General features: G+C 34.3%; 3 protein-coding genes across 3 annotated transcripts; all 3 read left to right on the top strand.

The window, feature by feature from the left end:
- Window positions 1–287: 287 nt before the first annotated feature.
- On the top strand, window positions 288–1,007 carry LOC111893019 (pentatricopeptide repeat-containing protein At2g26790, mitochondrial-like). The gene has a single exon (XM_023889092.1). The coding sequence runs from the start codon at window positions 288–290 to the stop codon at window positions 1,005–1,007; it is 720 nt and encodes a 239-aa protein (XP_023744860.1).
- An 8-nt stretch (window positions 1,008–1,015) lies between these two features.
- LOC111893018 (pentatricopeptide repeat-containing protein At3g04760, chloroplastic-like) lies at window positions 1,016–3,164 on the top strand. The gene is made up of 2 exons (XM_023889091.1): window positions 1,016–1,583; window positions 2,899–3,164. The coding sequence occupies exons 1-2, from the start codon at window positions 1,016–1,018 to the stop codon at window positions 3,162–3,164; spliced, it is 834 nt and encodes a 277-aa protein (XP_023744859.1).
- A 6,676-nt stretch (window positions 3,165–9,840) lies between these two features.
- Window positions 9,841–12,063, top strand: LOC111893017 (pentatricopeptide repeat-containing protein At2g26790, mitochondrial). Its single transcript, XM_023889090.1, has 2 exons — window positions 9,841–11,128; window positions 11,801–12,063. Exons 1-2 carry the CDS (start codon window positions 9,841–9,843, stop codon window positions 12,061–12,063), a joined length of 1,551 nt encoding a protein of 516 aa, XP_023744858.1.
- The last annotated feature ends 2,032 nt before the right edge of the window (window positions 12,064–14,095 follow it).

Raw genomic sequence — 14,095 nt, 5'->3', positions numbered from 1 at the left:
AAAAAATTAAAATAAACCATCTGCGAACGTAAAAATCGTTAAAACATTGTACTTTAGCGACTTGTACGTTCGCAAATGGAATGCTAAAATCGCAAATGAACTTAATTCATTTGCGATTTTCATAGTTATATTTGTAATTTGAGTTTTTTTTTTGGTTATTTTTTACAAGTTAATTAAGGGATTTAGCTATATTTTTAATTTTTAGGACAATAACCCATTTATAAACTTAGACTTAGGTTTTTTTACCAACTACAGACCGTAAACCCTAAAGAGTAACCTCAATCGCTATGCCGCCTCCTTTTACCCGGTTGGCTTCTTGCTGTAATTTGGTGAAACGTTCATGGAATCTCGGACGTGTTAGTTCGCTTGTCTATACAACATGCTCCGACGTGTCAGACTCTTCTTCGGATACCAATGTGTTATGTCGTGCGCTTGAAAAACTCGGTAAGTTCAAGGTAATTAATGCAACCCTCTTGGAGCAGTCGAAAAGAGAACGGAGCAGTGCGTTGTTATTTATACGTCAACTGAAGGAGCCTGGTTTTAAACATGATTTAGAAACTTACATGGCAGTTGTTCGATTGTTGTGTCATTGGGATTGGGGTATGGATGCAAGGTCAAATAATGTGATTAATGATGTCATTGATAATACAAATTGGGAAGTTGTTAATTGTAAGATTTCTGATGATCTGATTGACGCATTGACGGAGGAAAATTTGACAGAAGCTGTTAATGGGTTGGTTGAGGTGTATGCAAGTGCTGGAAAGTTTAAGGAGGTGATACTCACTTTGTCCGAGATGGAAAGTAGGGGTGTACCTGTGGTGTCAACAAGAACGTGTAATTTTATAATGTGCCAGTTAATTAAACAGGGCAAAGAGGATATCGTAGAGTTGCTTTACAGAGAACTGAAGAGTTATGGAATGATTCCTGATGTGGATACATATGCGTTCCTGATGTACGTAATTTGTAGGAAGGGTTGTTTGAAAGAAGCTTGGAACGTGAATACGTGATTGAAGAAATGAAAGCGGCTGGAGTTGAACCTGATGATTTCACTTATCGGACTTATATTTATGCCCTTTGCAGCAAAGGGAAAACTGATTTAGCCTTTCAGTTAGTAAAGAAATTGAATAAGCCGCTGCTTAATGTTTATCCATATTATTGTATGATTCGAATTATGGTATTACAGTCGAAGCTACAAGAGGCAGAAGATGTGTTTCTTGACATGAAAATTAGAGAAGTTGTCCCTGACGCAGATTGTTATGGCGAGTTAATTCGAGGGTATTGTCTGAAAGGGGATACTGACAAGACATTGGATCTTTGTAAGGAAATGGAATCAGGAGGTATTAAAACCGATGGGAAATTTGTGAGGCAGATGATGGAACACTTGTGGCGAATAGGGAAGCTTGATGAAGCTCTATGCTTGTTCAAGCATTTTACACAGCAATCAAGGGTTTTCATTGATGAGGTCTCGTTTTGTATTGCGATTTATGCTGCATGTAAAGTAGGGAAAATGGATGATGCCATGGGGTTGATAGATGAGATGAAAAGCAGGAACATCATGCCTGTTGATAGGCAGGCACAAGCAGGTACCAACCAATATGTATACGATATAACAATATCATATTTTTACCAATTGCTGTTATATATAATAATTGTGCAAGTGTTTTCTTTTTTCTTTCTAACTCCAACACATGCATAATTATTACAACACAACATTTTTTTATTTTTTTAATCCTAGAACAGGTAATTAAAACTATTTTATTTCACTTTGATTTTTCCTTCATTTTTTTTTTCTAACTTATTAGTCTCATTTAACTCCCACATATTATTATGAATTTTATTTGAAACTCATATATATATATATATATATATATATATATATATATATATATATATATATATATATATATATATATATATATATATATATATATATATATATATATATATATATATAGAGAGAGAGAGAGAGAGAGAGAGAGAGAGGTTCAGATTCATTTGAGACCATTCAAATTTTGTGAGACCGTGAGACCAAATCTAAAAATAATTTTAAAATACAAAATAAATGAAAAAAAATCCAAAAATTCTTTTTTTAAATATTATTTTCGGAACATGAATTAACTAAAAAATATTCCGTTTTTTTTTTGAAAAATACGTGAAATATTCTAAATAGAATATTACACTGACATATTCTAAAAAATAATTTTAAAATGCAAAATAAATGAAAAAATCTAAAAATTCTTTTTTTTAAATATTATTTTCTGAACTTGAATTAACTAAAAATAAATAAAAATAAATAAAAATAAACAAAAAAAATATTCTATTTTTTTTAAAAATACGTGAAATATTTTAAATAGAATATTACATTGTACATATTCTAAAAATAATTTTAAAATGCAAAATAAATGGAAAAATCAAAAAATTCTTTTTTTAAATATTATTTTCGGAACTTGAATTAACTAAAAAAAAAAAAATACGTCTCACGGTCTCACAAAATATAGGTGGTCTCAAATGAACGTGTGTATATATATATATATATATATATATATATATATATATATATATATATATATATATATATATATATATATATATATATATATATATATATATATATATATATATATATATATATATATATATATATATATATATATATATATATATATATATATATATATATATATATATATATATATATATATTATAAGTTTGATAAATCATCTTTAAATTTTAAGTTCTTAAAGGGCCAAATGCGGTCCACGTGAACAAAAACACCAAAAGGTAAAAATTGCCATGTTGACCGAAAAAAATTGTTGTTTTCAAGATGTTCTTATATTTCAGCTTTGAGTGGTCCAAATGACTTACGTACGTGACAAAAAATGTAAAAATCTCTGGCAGGGTTTCAAGTTCAGCAGGTTGAACCAAACGAGGGTCAAGGTGAAGGGGTGGAGGGTGTTCCAGATGCATGTGTTCAATATGAAGGTGTTCGTGATGGAGCGGTTCAAGATGCTAGGGACCAAGCTGCAGCGGGTTATGCTGGACAGTTGAATACTACCCAACAAATTACTCTTGCACTACAGCAGTTGACTAGTCTCAATGCCCTTCATGCTGGGATTTTGAAGAAGTTTAGGAAGTCTAAGTGGCAAGTGAAGATGAAAGATTAGGAAGGCTTTTTATGACAAAGACGGTGGAGGTAGCAGTTTGGACGAGCCTGTCCAATTAGATGAAGCCTAGGCGTCACCTAGTGACATTTGATTTTGCATGTTAAGATGTTTAAAACTTTTGTAGCATTTTATTATGCTTTTTAATTTGTAGACAATATGTTTGGTAAACTGATAACCTTAAAAAAGCTTTAACATGCAAAGTTAAATTTTGGTATTTTGGGACGTACGTGTATGAACAAATGAAAGAGGCAGTCGAACCTAATGTTTTCACTCATGGTAAGTATATTAATTAACTGGTGTTTAGATCCAAAAGTTGAATGTCTTAATGTCTTATAATCCTAGCTTCTAGTTAGCTAGAATGCTCTTGATTGGAACATATATTTATGTATATATTTATTTGTCAATGTTATTATACTTTAATTAGTTGTTTTTACTTTGAAAGTGTTATGTTTTACTTTCTAAATGGAACACATGCAAAATTATTAATTACATTACAACACATTTGTTTTTCTTTTTTAAGCATAGAACAAGTAAAGCTATTTTATATCATTTTTTCTTTCATTTTTTTCTAGCATGGATCTCAGACAAACAGATAGTATATACACATAGCAGGTAAAATTTTATAGAATACTTCGTATCTATATGTAAGAAGAAAGTGAGTATGTACTCACTTAATAGGTGGTGACTCAGGCAGCACTTCGTTTCCTAAAATGATCTTCTCTGACGAAACCTGGAGATATGCTTGAAAATCGGTCTCCACACGGGCAGAGTTTCAAACCGAAAAACTCTTTTTCTTGGAGCCTATGGGTGCTCCGGGGCTCTCTTCTAATGCTAAGGAGGATTCCTAGGCTTGGGAGTGGTTTAGGTTGACTAGAGAGAGAGAGAGAGAGAGAGAGAGAGAGAGAGAGTAGAGTGAGAGAGAGAAAGGTGTAAAATGAGTGAGAAATCGGTTGGCCTCGCACTCCCTTTTATAAGGTCAAAGCCTCGCAGTACGTGGCGCGTACCCTTGGATCTACGCAAGGCGTAGTGTACGTGTTGCGATTCAGATGGGGCTTTGTGGAGCACTTCGGACCGCAGAAGAAGTCAAACCGCGGGGAGTAGTCTTTCTCGTACGTTGGGCGTACCTCGGACGCGGGGCGTCCTTTGGACTACGCAAGGCATAGCCTCGCATCCAGCTCGCATTTCTTTCTCTCAACTTCTAAAATTCGTAAATTTCGCATACGAGTTCCGTTTTGACGTTCTTTATATCCACGCCTAGGTGGGACCGTACTCTACAACTTTCGTTTAGACTTTCTCGGCTAATTCTCGAACGATCTTAAATTTAACAATACGAGAAGATTACACTGCTAAACGGTCCTGTAGAATTCATAACTTCTACATACGGACTCCGTTTTCGACTGTCTTTTTATTGTCGAACTCCTATTAATGGGAGCTTCAATTATCATTTTGATTGTTAAGGCTAAAATTTCTCCATTATAAATTCACTATTTACGTTGCGCAGTGTCGTGCCGGTTCTGTCGCGAAACTTCGGCAAGTCATGACTTCTTCGTTATAACTCCGATTTCGGCGTTCTTTATATGTCCGAAATCCTCGTCACGACCACTACAACTTCCTTCATCGATATCGGGTTTATCTAGCACTTAAATTTTTTATGATTATGTTTATTCTTAATTTATTATATTATTACAAACAAGTATAAAGCACATAAATCACATAATCTTCACATAATTTCTTTTTATTACTTCGAATTGAGTTACCATTGGTGACCCTATCTATTACATTGGTTTTATAATGCTTGGCCTTAAACACATGCATTACACTAATGGTTCACGACGTGAGAGGCGAAATCTCACCCTATAAATAGAAACCAAAGGGCAGCCGGTTTAGGTTGCTACTTTACCATTCTCTCACTCTTTATACTGTCTAAGCCCTCTTTTAGCCCCCCCAAAGTCCTGGTATCATCCCGACACCCAAACCCAGTCCCGACACTCCGAAGATCCTGAGAAGAAAAGAGTTCCGAGCCGAAACTCTTCCCACGAGAAGCCCGGTTTTGGAGAAAACATCCCGGTTTCATCGAAGAATACTACTTTACAAGTCGTAGTGTTGTCCGATCATCTTCTTATCAGGTGAGTGTATATTCATTTTCTTCTAACACATAAATACGAAGTATTCTCTATAAAATGCGTGCTATGGTATTATATATTATTTGTTTTTTGAAATAAGTATTGATTGAATGTTGTATACATGTTTTATGTTGTGTGTGTGTGTGTGTATATATATATTGGGTAGAACATGGGTAGATAGTTGATGTGTGATGAAATAAAATGATGAGAGGTCTCGATGTTGTTGTTGATCTAGTCATCTAGCGGAGTATGAATGACGACCATGGATTCCTTCTCGATAGTCAAGTGGAACGCTGGCAGGTTCATAACCTGTAGGTGTTGTGAACGGTGTGTTCACCGGTGTACTCTATCCCCTTCATGGTTTTCTTTAGGGCATTTATTGTTAAGGAAACCCCTTTGTAGTAGTGTCCATCCCAATGATAATCCTTAGACTAGGTCCCTCGTGATAGTTGTTTTAGGGACATATAGTGAGGATAACGAGAATGGGTAATCGGGTTATTGTTGGTTGATGAACTTAATAAAATTATTGTGGGTTGAAAACCTTATATGTTCACCAGGCTCCCAAGTCTGACCCACTCAGTTTCTTTGTATTACAGGTAGTGGCGCAAGAGCATAAGTTGGACAACTTGTGAAGATATTTTGTTTATAGGCATGTAGTTCTATATAACTGTTGTAAGGCTTATAATGTTCCGTTTATGTTTTTGATCTGTATCGGAACATGACATCCCGAGTTTTTGTTATATAATAAAAATACATTTCTTAAAGAAATGTTTTGATAAATTTCATTTTATCATATTTTGTTTTTGGAATAAATTTCGCAACTCTTTTAATCATAGGATTACTCTGAATTTATTTTAAAAGCATAAATCAAATCGGTCTTTTTCTGGCCGTGAATTTGGGAATGTCACACTTTATTTTTTTCATTGGTAATAATAGCATCCTACTTTTTTAACATCCTCATTGTTTTTTTAAAAAAAACTAGCATTCTCAATAATAACATCTTACTTTATGTGTTTGTTTTTTTTTCAATAATAGGATTCTACAATAATAGCATTCTCAATACATATATCAAATACACAATAACATCCTACTTATACCAAAAACACATGCTTTCACATACATACATATATAATAACATCAAAGACACATACTTTCACGTACACATACCACATATACACAAAATGCACGTACATTCTCAATACATATATCAAATAAACAATAGCATCCTAATTATATTAAGCACACAAATTTTCACACACATACACCAAATTCACATATACATATAAAAAATACACATATACATCAAATATACACAAATACCACATATACACCAAATACACATAGTTTTGCAATTAATCTCCAAAATCGGTAAATAGAATCTATGGAGGCCAGAAATTAGTAGTGGGCGTAGTAGTGGTGGTGGTTGTACAACCCGCGGTAGTGGTAATGGCCCGAGAGGAAAAAGTTTTTTGAAAAAAAAATATATGCAATTAATCAGAAATGCTTATGGAAATCGACATTAAAATAGAAAGAAAGGAAGAAATGCGGAAGGAAACACAAACCATTGAGGAGGAAATCAACAACAATAATAGCGTCGGTGGCCGGAGACGGAAAGTTTCCGGTGGTTGCAGGTGTGTCTTCTATTATGGAGAGAATCGGCGGGAGAATCGTTGGGAGAGGGAGAATGTCGGAGCAAATGAGAAATGGAAGAAAATAAGAGCACAAGGCAGAAAACGGAATCAACTGGGTGAAATCTACATCGACCTTTAGCGGCGACGCCTAATAGCAGCAACAACTAAAGATTTACCGGCGACACGAACCAATAGCGGTGACATACGAAGAGGGAAATGAAGGCACAATTTTTTCGACCTTTAGCGGCGACAATTTTAGGTCTTTAGCGGCGACTTTCTGTCGTCGGTATTGGTTTTATGTGTTCCACAACCACCTCAGTAATTGGATTAAAAACACAATCGAATGGTTGACATTTACCAGAAGGTGAAAACATGGATTCGGGTCACTAAGCATTACCGACAACAAATTGATATTGTCGCCGCTATTGGTGTCACTGGTAATGGCAATATTTCTTTTAGTGTCAATAAACAATAATAATAAGAAAATAAAAAATGAAAAAAAAGCATTTTTAACAAACTTAAGAACAAAAACTAATGTAGCTATAGTGGTCTGCAACTCTTAAAGATAATAAAACCATAAAGACTGCTCATGTCATCCCTATTTCAATAAAAGAATATGTTTTTTTTTCATATGTCATTCTATTAAGTCTTCTAATTAATGTCACATCTCTTGTCAACCTATTCACTCTCGATTTCAAATTTGAAATTTCTCATTCTGATTACATTAAATTAATAAAATTAGAATAAAAATAAAAATAAAATTAATATAGATTATAAAGTGATATACGTATATTTATTTAAATCAACAATTATAATTTTATATAACTAAAAAAATATATTTTAATTAATAATTTATTTTAAATAATTGATTAGTAATTTTGAAATTTTACTATGATAGTTTAATTTTGTAACCGACATCTCTCAAGTTATAAACTAGTAATTTCTAAAGAGTTATTGTCCCTATAGCCCAACAAACTTTAATATATTGGTTTAAATGATCATTCGTGACTATTTTACGCATTTGTAGGGCACGAACTTGTATTTCTTAGATTTTAAAAGGTCTTTTTGGAAATTTTGAAGGAGTTACCTAGTGACCTCATCCTAATCATGAGTTTGCAAATGTCATATAGCTAATCCACATCATCATCATCTCTCTCTCTCTCTCTCTCTCTCTCTCTCTCTCTCTCTCTATATATATATATATATATATATATATATATATATATATATATATATATATATATATATATATATATATATATATAGACAGTAGCTACTAAAGATATCCTGCTGGCAACAATCTCATGCCCACCACCTTTTTCTTCCTTGTCTTCATCCATCAACATTCCCATCATCCACCACCGTGTAATACACCATCCTCCTTTCCTTCTTTGGAGCTGGTGGATCATTTCCACAAACACGTGGCGTGCATCAAAACAAGTGGCTCGTAGATAATTTCTTTGGTCTAGCTTCCACAATTTCAACGTCTTTCATAGATTCATCGTTTTCATGTACTAAAACAGAGATGAAAAAAAATCAAAACACGAAAACCATTTGAGTAATTATTGAAAAACGAGATTTAATTACGACAGAAAACTCACGTGATGCTATGGTTACACTGGTGTTGTCGCTTTTCTGTTCTCGGAAGCCATATCCATAACTTGTGATCTTGTGATGCTTCGTGATGACTGTAGTGTCTCCACTGTTAACCCTTTAAGTTTCTTTCAAGTTAATCAATAACTAATCACCGGAAATTTGATTTACAGAGAAAAGAAATAGAAATCAGAGCGATTGAGTGGGGAAAAGTAGAATTTGTCACGGGATTTAACAGCGATTTATGGCAATTGAGAACTTAGGGTCTTTAGTCGGACCAGTTTTGCATTTCTGAACAAGAAGATCGACGCAATTGACTACTATACAGAAGAAATCAAAAGATTAAGCTACAAAGTAAATATCGTTAATCAAGATTCATTTTTTTTTTTCAAATGTACAAATTTTAATCAAATGATTTCGTTTTCAGTAAGTAGAGGAAAGAGAGAGTGATTGGTGACCTGAAATCTCTTGTTCCAAATATGTTTGTTTCATTCAAATCGCGATAGAGTGCATCCGTTTGTGTACAGACACAACAACGAGGAATCCAACTCATTGGATCTTCAACATGATCCGAGGAAGAAACTCTTAAATAACTGCCTTTATAGTTCCACTGTAATGATACCATTAGGAACAACCTCATTCTACAATTCTAGTTTCATAAAAAAAATTTATCAGTTTTTGGTTCATATCCACTTACATATTGATACTGGGTTTCAAAAACGGAACAACTTTCTCAATTGATTCAATGTTGGCCAAAGGTTGAACAAATGCTATAGGAATCATGAAAAAGAAAGTAAGACCAATGAAGACACCAACCATTAACACTCTTCAAATGCTGAGTTCCATGAAAATGGTGAAAGGAAGATGATGATTTTTGGGTTCATCGTGTTCATTGATTTTCAGGTTAAATTTGTGCTCGAAAGACAAATGACTTTGGTTCATGACGGAAGTCGGGACTATGGTGGTGGTTTGGGGGATCACTTGGTGGCCGGATAAATGCAGGGCGAATGGAGAAGAAACTTGATTCCAAAGATGTGCAAAGATCATGACAGAAGTATGTTGGAGGGTTGGTGGAAGTAAATAGACGAAATAATTCTTGGCTTACATCACAACGATGAGTTGACTCACCACTAAGTTTAGTTGGTTGACAAAACATTATAACCTTCAAAAATAGGTAAAGTTACAAAATCAACAAGTAAAACACACGTTTTGTATTCTTTAAAGGCAAAAAATAATCACAAGTAATAACCCATTTATAAACTTAGACCATAAACCTTGGTTTTTTACCAAGTACGGGACCTAAACCCTAAAGATTAACCTCGAAACGCTATGCCGCCTCCTTTTACCCGGTTGGCTTCTTGCTGTAATTTGGTAAAACGTTCATGGAATCTCCAACGTGTTAGTTCGGTTGTCTATACAACATGCTCCGACGTGTCAGACTCTTCTTCGGATACCAATGTGTTATGTCGTGCGCTTGAAAAACTCGGTAAGTTCAAGGTAATTAATGAAACCCTATTGGAGCAGTCGAAAAGAGAACGTAGAAGTGCGCTGTTATATATGCGTGAATTGAAAGAGTCTGGTTTTAAACATGATCTAGAAACTTACATGGCAGTTGTTCGATTGCTGTGTCATTGGGATTGGGGTATGGATGCAAGGTCAAATAATGTGATTAATGACGTTATTGATAATACAAATTGGGAAGTTGTTAGTTTTAAAATTTCTGATGATCTGTTTGACGCGTTGATGGAGGAAAATTTGATAAAAGCTGTTAATGGGTTGCTTACGGTGTATGCAAGTGCTGGAAAGTTTAAGGAGGTGATACACACTTTGATCAAGATGAAAAGGAGGGGTGTACTTGTGGTGTCAACAAAAACGTGTAATTTTATAATGTCCCAGTTAATTAAAGAGGACTTAGAGGATATCGTAGAGCAGGTTTACAGAGTACTGAGGAGGGATGGAATGATTCCTAATTTGTATACATATGGGCTCCTGTTGTACGTAATTTGTAAGAAGGGTTGTTTGAAAGAAGCTTGGAACGTGATTGAAGAAATGAAAGAGGCTGGAGTTGAACCTGATGATCTCACTTATCGTATGTATATTTATGCCCTTTGCTGCAATGGGAAAACTGATTTAGCCTTTCAGTTAGTAAAGAAATTGAATAAGCCGTTGCTTAATGTTTATCCATATTATTATATCATTCAAGTTATGGTATTACAGTCGAAGCTACAAGAGGCAGAAGATATGTTTCTTGAAATGAAAATTAGAGAAGTTGTCCCCAATGCAGATTGTTATGGTGAGTTAATTGGAGGGTATTGTCTGAAAGGGGATACTGACAAGACATTGGATCTTTGTAAGGAAATGGAATCAGGAGGTATTAAAATCGATCATAAGTTTGTGAGGCGGATGATGGAACACTTGTGGCATATAGGGAAGCTTGATGAAGCTCTATGCTTGTTCAAGCATTTTACGCAGCAATCAAGGGTTTTCATTGATGAGGTCTCGTTTTCTATTGCAATTGATGCTGCATGTAAAGTAGGGAAAAAGGATGATGCCATGGGGTTGATAGATGAGATGAAAAGCAGGAAAATCATGCCTGTTGTTAGGCAGGCACAAGCAGGTACCAACCAATATGTATATATGATATAACATTATCATATTTTTACCAATTGCTGTTATATATAATAATTGTGCAAGTGTTTTCTTTTTTCTTTCTAAATCCAACACATGCATAGTTATTACAACACAACATATATCTTTTTTGATTTTTTATTCCTAGAACAAGTATAAAGCTATTTTATTTCACTTTGCTTTTTCATTCATTTTTTTTTTCTAACTTATTAGTCTCATGTTAATTAACTCCCACAAATTATTGTGAATTTTATTTGAAACTCATATATATATATATATATATATATATATATATATATATATATATATATATATATATATATATATATATATATATATATATATATATATATATATATATATATATATATATATATATATATATAGTATAGTATAGTATACTTTGATACTATCTAGATTAATCATCTTTAAATTTTAAATTCTTTAAGGGTTAAGGCCAAATGCGGTCCACCTGACCAAAAACACCAAAATGGGGAAATGACCAAACTGACCCAAAAGGTAAAAACTGCCATGTTGACCAAAAAAACTGTTGCAGGTTTCAAGATGTTCTTATATTTCAGTTTTGAGTGGTCCAAATGCCTTAATTAAGTGACCAAAATTGTAAAAATGACCATTTTGATAAATAAAAAATCTCTAGCAGGGTTTCAAGTTCAACGGGTTCAACCAAACATGGGTCAAGGTGAAGGGGTGGAGGGTGTTCCAGATGCATGTGTTCAAAACGAAGGTGTTCATGATGGAGCGGTCCAAGATGCTAGGGATCAAGCTGCAGTGGGTACTGTTGGACAGTTGAATACTACCCAACAAACTCTTGCACTCCATAAGTTGACTAGTCTCAATGCTCTTCATGCTAGGATTCTTAAGAAGTTTAGGAAGTCTAAGAGGCAAGTGAAGATGAAAGATTAGGAAGGCTGTTTATGACCAAGAGTGGAGGTAGCAGTTTGGACAAGCCTATCCAATTAGATGAAGCCTAGGTGTCACCTAGTGACATTTGATTTTGCATTTAAGATGTTTAAAACTTTGGTAGCATTTTATTATATATGCTTTTTGTAGACAATATGTTTGGTAAACTGATAAGCTTATAAAAACTTTATTAACATGCAAAGTTAAATTTTGGTATTTTGGGACGTGTTTGAACAAATGAAAGAGGCAGTCGAACCTAATGCATTTCACTCATGGTAAGTATATTAATTAACTGGTGTTTAGATCCAAAGGTTGAATGTCTTAATGTCTTGTAATCCTAGCTTCTTGCTAGCTAGAATGCTTTTGCTTGGAACATGTATTTATGTATATTTATTTGTCAATGTTATTATACTTTAATAAGTTGTTTTTACTATGCAAGTGTTATATTTTACTTTCTAAATGGAAAAGATGCAAAACTATTAATTACATTACAACACATTTGTTTTTCTTTTTTAAGCATAAAACAAGTAAAGCTATTTTATATCATTTTTTTTCGTTTTTTCTTCTAACTTACGAATCACACGCACGATAACTACCAAACAGTGTCACGTCAGCGTCTAATGTCATTTCAACAGTGGCAACCAAAAAAATGGTCAAGCGTTGCAACAAATTGTAAAATATGGTTTCTTAATTAATTGAAAAAAACAAAAAACACAGTTTTAAAATCACAAAAAATTGAAAACATAATAAGTTTTATGAAATTTATCAGATAATATTATGACAGGACCAATGAAATAACATACTGGTTCATCCCTCTTCGAATTGTTTTTACAAGGTTTAAGATAATTTATGATAAAACCGCACCAATCAATGGAAAATATGTGTACAATTTCACCTAATATGTTAGGAACTTTGTTGGTCTTACATAGACCCCGTACTCATAACATTGAATGTTTGTGGTAAGTTCGTTCAAGAACAATTCGATATGATACCCGCCTATGCTTATGTCTATTTGTCTGTTATAGTAGCGATTAGATTTTAGGGTTGGGGTAACACAATGGAGAAGTTGAATCATGTTAAAGACACGATGAAGCTTTCGCCTGAATATGAATTCGTGGGTACACTACAAGGAAACGGACCTATGCAGACGACACTTATCCCGACGACAGATGTCGTCGCTAAAAGGACCCCTATGCCAACGACTTCTCGTCGCCATACGATTTGCGAACTTTAACTAATTTACTTTGACTAGGACCCCTATGCCGACGACAAGTCGTCGGCAAAAAACTCTGGCGGGAACAATGAAATACTGGCGGTATTCTTAAATTCAATACCGACGACAAGTCGTCGGTATAGGTATAAAAAAAATATAGTTTCCATTTATTTTTAATCCATGTGCTAGAAAAACAAAACGACGTAGTTTTGCGTATGCTATACCAACGACTTGTCGTAGGCATGACACGTCGCGATCCGCATCACAGTGCTATCCAGACGACAAGTCGTCGCCATAGGGTTTTAATTTTTGATTTTTTTTTGTTTCAGCAAAATATTGAAACGACGTCGTTTATTTAACCCTATATTGACGACTTGTCGCCGGCATAGGGTTTTACCCTAAAGAATGCGCAACCTTCGTTCATTTGCATAGCGACGCAAACCCTTCTTTTTCCTCCGACGAAAATCCGATTCCAGCCATCATACCCGACGATTAGCCCAAGGTAAACCTTTTCTACTCCTATTTCGTTGAATATTGTTGTGTGGTAATGATTTTTACCCCAAATTTGGGTTTTTTTTGTGTTTAAAGGTTTTCACCGGTGGTGAAGCACCACCGGCCGTTCTCCCGCCAGAACTTCCCACCGAGAGTTGTTCACCGGCGCCCATTGTTCCAGGTTATCTCCTTCACCACCCTTCGTATTTTATTGCTGGAACCCAACAACGATTTTGAACGATCGGAAGAACGATCGCATTTTCTGATTTTCTTTTATGTCCCGTGACCACCAGCCACTCACCATCGATCTTCACAAGGGGAGTCCCCGTC

This window comes from Lactuca sativa, chromosome 1, assembly GCF_002870075.4.
Source record: "Lactuca sativa cultivar Salinas chromosome 1, Lsat_Salinas_v11, whole genome shotgun sequence".
In the NCBI taxonomy this organism is placed as follows: Eukaryota; Viridiplantae; Streptophyta; class Magnoliopsida; order Asterales; family Asteraceae; genus Lactuca; species Lactuca sativa.
This window is presented reverse-complemented; position numbering and strand designations above follow the sequence as displayed.

What these genes read in the sequence shown, in the direction of transcription:
- LOC111893019 (XM_023889092.1), top strand. Translation starts at nt 288, where the DNA reads ATGCCGCCTCCTTTTACCCGGTTGGCTTCTTGCTGTAATTTGGTGAAA.
- LOC111893018 (XM_023889091.1), top strand. Translation starts at nt 1,016, where the DNA reads ATGAAAGCGGCTGGAGTTGAACCTGATGATTTCACTTATCGGACTTAT. An exon ending in TGATAGGCAGGCACAAGCAG is followed by an intron (nt 1,584 to 2,898) that starts GTACCAACCAAT and finishes AATCTCTGGCAG; the next exon opens with GGTTTCAAGTTCAGCAGGTT.
- LOC111893017 (XM_023889090.1), top strand. Translation starts at nt 9,841, where the DNA reads ATGCCGCCTCCTTTTACCCGGTTGGCTTCTTGCTGTAATTTGGTAAAA. An exon ending in TGTTAGGCAGGCACAAGCAG is followed by an intron (nt 11,129 to 11,800) that starts GTACCAACCAAT and finishes AATCTCTAGCAG; the next exon opens with GGTTTCAAGTTCAACGGGTT.